The sequence below is a fragment of the Gekko japonicus genome, unplaced genomic scaffold (genome assembly GCF_001447785.1).
Source record: "Gekko japonicus isolate JY-2015 unplaced genomic scaffold, Gekko_japonicus_V1.1 scaffold5302, whole genome shotgun sequence".
NCBI lineage: Eukaryota > Metazoa > Chordata > Lepidosauria > Squamata > Gekkonidae > Gekko > Gekko japonicus.
In genome coordinates this window covers 4,933-13,469 of record NW_015172176.1, presented here as the reverse complement: position 1 = coordinate 13,469, position 8,537 = coordinate 4,933, and the positions used below count along the sequence as shown (strand labels likewise).

General features: G+C 52.5%; 1 protein-coding gene across 1 annotated transcript in view; it reads right to left on the bottom strand.

Annotated features, from left to right (window-relative positions):
• Positions 1–4,747: 4,747 nt before the first annotated feature.
• LOC107118688 (reticulon-2-like) overlaps positions 4,748–8,537 on the bottom strand; it is a gene marked incomplete at its 5' end in the record, with an annotated part of 6,156 nt that continues 2,366 nt past the window's right edge. The window contains 2 exons of the mRNA XM_015421048.1: positions 4,748–4,827; positions 7,170–7,228. Coding sequence (XP_015276534.1) covers positions 4,785–4,827; positions 7,170–7,228 — 102 coding nt within the window. The remainder of the gene's footprint in view (positions 4,828–7,169; positions 7,229–8,537) is intronic.

Genomic DNA, 8,537 nt, shown 5'->3' with positions numbered 1-8,537 from the left:
TAATTTCCACCCATTAGACCTAGTCTTGCAATCCGGAGCAAGAGAGAACAGATCTGATCGACCTTCTACATGACAGCCCTTCCAATATTTGGAAACTGCAATCATGTCCCCTCTAAGCCTTCTTTTTCCCAGACTAAACATACCCAACTCTTTCAGCCTTTCCTTGTAAGACTTGGACTCCAACCCTCTCACCATCCTGGGCTGCCCTCTTCTGTACATGCTTGAGCTTGTCAACATCCTTCCTAAAATGTGATGCCCAAAACTGGACACAGGGCAACACAGTGCATGGTATTGAGCAAATGGGAAACTGCTGTGTATAAAATTGTTTTAACACTAACTCCAATATCAAACTTCATCAGTGTATAGCGAAACCCTTTTAACCAGAATACGGGTGCTAGAATTTAATTCTGTTATTTTATAATACCAAGCCTGGACTGACGAGAATCCTAGAGATTCTAGCAACAGTTGAGAGAAAATTCTTTCTGGTTAAAATTGTTTAGCTGTACATTGATGAAATTTGATATTGGAGTTAAATGACTTTGTACACAGTATCCAACATTGGCGTCTGTTATGTTCTTATGGCCTAGTTTGATGTTGGGGTTAAGACTCCAATCTGGGGGAACCGGGTTAGATTCTCCACTCCTCCATTTGCAGTTACTGGTGTGACCTTGGGTCAGTCACAAGTTCTCTCAGAGCTGTTCTCTCAAGCTAGCAGTCCAAAACAGTCCAGTGGCACCTTTAAGGACAAGGTTTATTCAGGTACAAGCTCTCCCTCCTCTGCGAGGACAGATCTGTGCATTCCCCCCCACCTCCATAGCTAGCAATCCAAAAGAGTCCAGTGGAGCCTGAGCGGTGGGTATTGCCTTCTGACACACTTCCGGTGATGTCAGGGGGTGTGACATGTGCAAATAAGTAATGCTAATAAGCTCCTGCACCTCTTTTTCTACGAAATGACCCCTGCACAGTAGTTTCCTTTTTGTTTGATTGACCAAGACAGGGCAAATGCACTCTCAGAACAAGTAAATTTCTCTCAGAGCTTGGGGCTGTTCAGCAAGTCTGGGGGCAGAAACTGGCTTCGCATAACTCTGAGAGGCAGGTGCCTGTGCCGTCACCAACCCCACCTTCCCAGTTCCTTGCATTGCTTTTCTTTGAAGAGTGCTCACAAATCACAATGTAGATGTGCTACTTTAACCAATGAAAAAAAACCCATGACTGGGGGGGAAGGCAGAAAATCAAGGCAGTGTCTCATGTGCTGGTTACACACACCTGCCGTGCATATTGCAAAGAGGGTAAGGAAGCCAGCCTCTTTCTCCTGAGATGATGAGGCCCTAAAGCAGACCCCCGGAACTGGAGAGTCTCGCTACCGTCTCCAGTGCTGGCGCACTTTCCTGGATAGAGTCAAACCATTTTTGTGGAACAGGCCAAGAATTCTAGCAGCTGAAATACCATTTATTCCCTCCAGGGTCGTAGACTGAATTTTGTAATTTTTTTTTGGGGGGGGCAGCTTTAAATAAGTCAGGGGGGCACTGGCATCACAAAATAAAAATTTTGAAATTTAAAAAACTCACTTTTGCAGCGCTTGCAGACCGCCACCCACGCAGGGAAGCAAAGTGCGCTTGGGGAAGGGGTGGCAGCGGGGAGTCCTCCCGGGGAGGGGCCTGGGGGCTGCATGGAAGTCAGGGGGCCAGGCCCCCAAATGCCCCACTGCAGCTACAGGCCTGATTCCCTCTAATCAGGGCCAGAACTGTGCAAAGCAAGGGATTTATGACTGGAAAATTAGGAATGGGAAACTGTGGGCGGGCAGGGCTGGAACACGGGCAGAGCACCTGCTCCACGTGCAGAAGGTCCCGGCTTTGATCCCTGACATTGCTGGCCACAGATCTCAAGCAGCGGCAGGCCTGAATGGACGAGGCTGAGCTGGCTAGAGGAATGGCCTGATTTGGGACGTGCCAGGCTCAGGGGGGGTAGAGTCCTGGCTTTGCACGCACTGGTCTGATCCTGGCATCATCGAAGGTGTCTGGTGGCAGGTCTTTGCGTGCCCGAGGTGCTGGAGCTGCTGGGCAGAACAGGCAGAACTCCGCTAGGTGGATTGTATAAGGCTGTGAGGGTCATGGGCAGTGTTCCCTCTAAGCTGAGTTAGTGTGAGCTAGCTCACAGTTTTTTAGCCTCCAGCTCGCACATTGTAGAATTTTTGCTCACAAGGCTCCACAGCTTAGAGGGAACATTGGTCATGGGCAACAAGCGTCCACAGTAGCGGAGGAAGCTAGCTGGGTTCTGGCACCCTGCCAGCAGGAGTGGGTTGGCACAAGCAGTTGGGCAGTCTTTTGCAAAGTCACAAGGGGCGGTGGGTGCACCTCTTGATTGTGCTCTGCCTTAGTGGCACCCCAAATAGAAGAGGAGATTGGATCTATACCCCGCCCTTCACTACCCGAAGGTGTCTCAGAGCGGCTTACAAAATCCTTTCCCTTCCCCTCCCCACAACAGACACCGTGTGAGGTAGGTGGGGCTGAGAGCGCTCTGGCAGAAACTGCTCTTTTTCAAGAACAGCTCTTATCAGAACTACGGCTTGCCCAAGGTCATCTAGCCAGGTGCAAGTGGAGGAGTGGGGAATCAACCCCCCCGTTGAGAGCTCTGACAGAAATGGCTCTTTTTCAAGAACAGCTCTTGTCAGAACTACAGCTTGCCCAAGGTCATCCAACAGGTGCAAATGGAGGAGTGGGGAATTGTAGTGTATTCAGCCCCGACCACGTGGGAGGCAAGGGCTCCACGCGGTCAGGCGAAGTGTCCGAGCCTCACTCCTCAGACAATGGACCGAGAGGATCCTAGCTCACACCAATCGGAGAACTAGACTCCCGGCCGAGGACCCATGGAACTCTTGGCCACTGTAAATAACCTATCACTGGTGTGGGGTTCGAGGCACATATAAGCCGGCCTGCAAGCCGTTGCTACTTGTCTTGTTCTTACCTGAAATAAAGTATGAGAGCGGAAATCACTAGTAAGTCTCAGTACTTTTCAGGAAACGAACCCGGTTCTCCCCAATTAAGAGTCCGCGCACTGAACCACGACACCAAACTGTGGGGCAGACAAACGTCCCCTGAGCCATACCGCCCTGGTCCTGACTGTTGCTGTTCTAATCGAAGGCTCAACATAATAATAATAATAATGTGTGTGTGTGTGTATAAAATAAAGCCACACAGCCCACGGACAATATGTTTTTTTAAAACATGTACTAAAATTTAATATTCGGTCGGGGGGGTCCCCACTTTCCAGCTTGCTCTACGGGGAGACCGCAGTCCGCAAACCAGCCCTCGGCACTTCTGCGCTCCTTTGAGGCCGGGGTCTTACAGCCGTCCCCCCACCCCCAATCCCAGGCCAACGCGGAGGGTTGCGAAAGAGGCGTCTCCTTCTCTCCCGAGCTTCAGGAAGGCGTCTCTCCCAGGGTCGCTTTGTGGGGTCCTGCCGAGCCAGGTTGGCAGAAGAAGGGGTGGGCCAACTTCCGGGTCGTAGGGGTGACCCTTGGCCAGTTTGGGACTGCCGGTCCCTCGGTTCTCACAGTGGCAGAGAAGCCTGGCTGAGCCCTTTTTCCCTCATATCCTCCCCTTCCCCTCTGAGAGCCTGCTGAAGAACCAAAGGAGATCCTGCCTCTGCTATACAACTCTGTAGCGCCCTCCCCAGAGATTCCTCGTGGGGCATGCAGGCCATGGAGGGGGCTTGCCAGTGTTCCCTCACTAAGACTCACAGGCCAGGGGGGAGGTCAGAGACCCTCAGCCTTTGATACAAGGTGGCGGGGGGAGGGAAGTGTTGTAGCGGTGGGTTCTTCCCTCCCCCAGTCAGCCCCGCCATGTCCCCCAGACCTGTAGCGGTGGGTTCAGAGGTGGCTGCGATATGAGTGACCAAATTCTAACCTCGGGTGGGGCGGCTTGTGATGAGGAAGCCCTGCCCACGTCGTGACGGCCACAGGGATCAACAGCTTGAAAAGGGGACTGGATAGATTCATGGAGGATAAATCGGTCAGCGGCTAACCAGCCATGGTGGCTGAGGGGAACTTCCACCTTCAGATGTACTAAACCTCTGAATGGCAACATCAGGGGAAGGCCTCGGCCTCTAGGCCCTGTGGTAGGACCTCCAGAGGAGCTGGTTGGCCACTGTGTGAGACGGGAGGCTGGACTAGGTGGACCCTCACTGGTCTGATCCAGCAGGGCTCTTCTGAAGTTCTTATGAAGGCCTCGGCCTCTCTGCCTGGCTGTTGGCCCTCCAGAGGAACTGGTTGGCCATTGGGTGAGAAGGGATGGACTAGATGGACCACTGGTCAGATCCAGCAGGGCTCTTCTGAAGTTCTTATGAAGGCCTCAGCCTCTGTGCCCTGTTGTTGGCCCTCCAGAGGAACTGGCTGGCCCCTGTATGAGACAGGATGGTGGACTAGATGGACCCTCACTGGTCTGATCGAGCAGGGCTCTTCTTTGGTTCTTATGAAGGCCTCAGCCTCTGTGCCCTGTTGTTGGCCCTCCAGAGAACTGGTCGGCCGATGGGTGAGATGGGATGCTGGACTAGATGGACCACTGGTTTGATCCAATTGGGCTCTTCTAATATTCTTATGAGGGGAAGGCCTCTCTGCCCTGTTGTCAGCCCTCCAGAGGAACTTGTTGCCTGCTGTGTAAGGAGGGATGCTGGACTAGGTGGACCCTCCCTGGTCTGACCCTGATGGAAAGGGGGAGGTGAGCTTAGAGCTCTGTTTCTGCGGGGGGGGTGTATATGGGGGGGGGGACAGAGAGGAGGGGTGCCATTCATTCCGCTTTTGCTTTGGCTGTCGGGAGCTTGGCCAACATCCTAGGAAAAAGAGAAAGAAATAAGTGTTATTTACGAGGAGTCCTAATTCAGGGGTCCCCCAACCTCCTTTTGAACGTGCAGACACCTTTGGAATTTTGACGCAGCCTGACAAGTACAGCCACAAAATGGCCGCCGCAGGAGGTGAAGCCGGACACAAAATGGCTGCCACAGGCGGTGAAGCCGGACACAAAATGGCTGCCGCAGCTTGCCTTCAGTCATGTGACATCTTTAAAAAATCTGCACGGCCAATCAAGTCTACAATGGCCCATCAGAAGCCTTCCTGGGCAAACCCCCCCTCCTAAAAACACTTGGCAGGCGCCAGGGAAGTTTTTGGTGGACACCACGCTGCATCGGGAGCTTTGACTCTGGAAGGCCCCTACTCTGAAAATCTTCCTGATCTCTAAGGTGCTATAAAGGTAAAGGTAAAGGTTTCCCTTGCTCGAAAGCCAGTCAAAGCCAACTCTAGGGATGCGGTGCTCATCTCCGTTTCCAAGCCGAAGAGCCAGCGCTGTCCGAAGACTTCTCCGTGGTCACGTGGCCGGCATGACTAAATGCTGAGGTGCACGGAACACTGTTACCTTCCCACTGAAGCGGTACCTATTTATCTACTTGCAATTCCTTGCTTTTGAACTGCTAGGTTGGCAGGAGCTGGGGCCAGAGATGAGAGCTCACTCCGTCACGTGGCACTCGGGTCTCAAACTGCTGAATGACCGACCTTCCAGTCTGCAGCTCAGCGTCTTAACCTCTGAGCCACCGCAGGTGCTATACCGGACTCCAATCTAGCGGATTCCCCTTTCTAATTGTTTTTTTTTTAGGGGGAGGGGGCAAAAGAACAGCTGTTTAAATTCGTGCTATGAGAGAGGGGACGTGAGCTTGTTTTTACAAAGGAATTGTCTGGTATCCCCCCTCCCCTTCCTCAGGCAGTGGCAACGTCTCCCTCCAGAGTGACTGCATGTCACTGGGCAGAATTTTCCCCATTCGTTCTCATGCCGAAGTCACCCTGGACTCAAATCACTCCGAGACCCTTTCTGCAGTCTCCTTTTAATCTATGTTCACCACGCGGTGTCCTCCAAGCAGTTCCGCACTAAAATCAAATCCAAGCTTCTTTTTGATCCAGGTTTGTTTTCCATTCTGCATTAAATTCGAGTTCAACCTTCTTTTTAATCTGGGTTTCCCCCCCAATTCTGCATTACATTCCCTCCGTTCAGTGGTCAGCCCGGTTTCAGCCTGCTGTTTCCCCGGGTTATTTGGATGCCGTTTTGCTGTTGGACTTAAACTGCCTCGACTCAAACACTGAGAACATCTGGAGCGGCAGGCAAATGCGGAAACTCTCTCTCTCTGTTCTCTCTCTCAGACTGGTAGATCCAGGTGGGTAGCAATGCTCCCTCTAAGCTGTGGAGTCTTGTGAGCAAAAATCCTACTTTGTGAGCTGCTGGCGTTAAAGTTGTGACTGAGCGATTCGGCTCCTGCACAGATTAGTTTGCTCTGGAGCCACCTCCTTCCTGAGCCGAAACAAAAATGTGTGAGCCGGAGGCTAAAGAACTGTGAGCTAGCTCACACTAACTCAGCTTAGAGGGAACACCGGTGGGTCGCCGTGTTGGTCCGAAGCAACAGAACAAAGTTTGAGTCCAGCGGCACCTTGAAGACCAGCAAAGTTTAATTCTGGGGATCAGCTTTCTTGTGCAAGGCGCACTTCAACGTATACCTTGAACAAAACTTTGTCGCTCTTGAAGGTGTCACCGGACTCGAACTCTGTTCTCGAAGACTGGATGAGGGCAAGGCGGCTGCAAATGGAATCACGTGATAGCTGGGAAAGGGTATGATTTAAGGGAGTCGGTAAAAGCTTTAAGGATGTAAGTCAAAGCTTCCAGCCTCGGGAATAACCGTTTGAATTCGATGTCTAAGTTTCTGGCGTTCACCAATCAACGGACAAGGAAATACACACCGAATCGTGGGCTTGGCGGAGGGTGTTAACAGACAGCTCCCACTTAGGAAGGGATTTCTGGGTTCCCAATTCATTTCCCGGAAGCTTGGCCTAGCAAGAATACCAACTACATCTCTGACCACAACTTCATCCGTGAGTGACATGTTGATTTGTGGACACTTGGCCACACCCGCCGAAAGAGAGCCGATTCCCTCCACTGGGACCCGTACCTCTTTGACCTGCAGGATGCTGCAGAGAAACCGCGAGGAATTCCCCGCCAACAATGGAAGCTGCTCGGCCCCACAATTTGAGAAGACGGGCAAGAACCCGAGTGGAATGGAAAAAGGAGGGTCTCCTTTCGTCTGCACTGAAGGGAAGAGGTGGCGGAGGGGAAGGGGAGAAACACACATACACTTACTTTGCTCGGAGGTTACTCAACTGGTTCCTCACCAGCCCTACGTACTGGTCAATTTGTGCCTGGAAGGAGGAACAGAGGGGAAAAAGGAGAAAAGAGATTGGATTTATGCCCTGCCCTTCACTACCCAAGGGAGTCTCAGAGGGGCTTACAAACTCCTTTCCCTTCCCCTCCACACAACAGACACCCTGTGAGGTCGGTGGGGCTGAGAGAGCTCGGACAGAAACTGCTCTTTTTCCAAGAACAGCTCTTATCAGAACTGTGGCATGCCCAAGGTCATCCAGCAGCTGCAAGTGGAGGAGTGGGGAATCAAACCCGGTTCTCCCAGATTAGAGTCTGTGCACTTAACCACACCACCAAATTGACACCAAAGTGTCCCTTGGCTTGAAACGGCACCTTCTTCAATTTTAAAGCATGGCACAAACCCTGATGCTTTCCTCTGTGCATCTGTCACCTTACCGATTCATTAAAGGTAAAGGTCTCCCTTGTTCGAAAGCCAGTCGAATCCGACTCTAGGGGGCGGTGCTCATCTCCGTTTCCAAGCCAAAGAGCCAGCGCTGTCCGAAGACGTTTCCGTAGTCATGTGGCCGGCATGACTAGACGCCGAGGCACACGGAACGCTGTTCCCTTCCCACCAAAGTGGTACCTGTTTATCCACTTGCATTTTCTTGCTTCCAAACTGCTAGGTTGGCAGGAGCTGGGGCCGGAGACGGGAGCTCACTCCGTCACGCGGCACTCGGGGCTCGAACTGCCGAGCTACCGACCTTCAAGTCTGCAGCTCAGCGTTTTAACCTCCTCATTACATTCTTTCATTACAGCTCTGGAAATTTTGGGACAGAGCTGGTTTTCGTGGGGGTATCAGAGGGAACGGCTTGGAGTGCCAAAGGCAGCCGAGTTTGCCTCAAGCACAAAGAACCCTGTTTGGAGTGCTGGAAGGTGTGTTGGGGCTTGGGTGCTTCCAAAGCAACGGCACGACTCCCCAGGTCTCTCTCTTTCCCCCTTCCCTTGAGTAACAACTGGCCAGAGCTCGGCCCGAGTCCCCTGCCTTCTTGTTTAGGAATCAAACACACATGAAACTGCTTTATACTGAATCAAAGACAATATTGTCCAGGGGTCATTTCCACCGGGAGCGCACAGGAGCAGAGCTCCAGCAGGAAGGAGCCCAGGGGGTGGGCACATGCAACAAGCCCCGCCCATTGCTCCCAGCAGCCCTCAGTCGGGCCACGAGGAGCAAGAAGCAGCCAGGTAAGTTGCAGAGCCCCCCCCCAGCCCGCCTTCAGGTACAAGCTCTCCCTCCTCTGTGAGGGCAGATCTGCGCGTTACCCCCCCCCCCCACAGCCACCAAACAACAAACCACCCACAACAACGCTC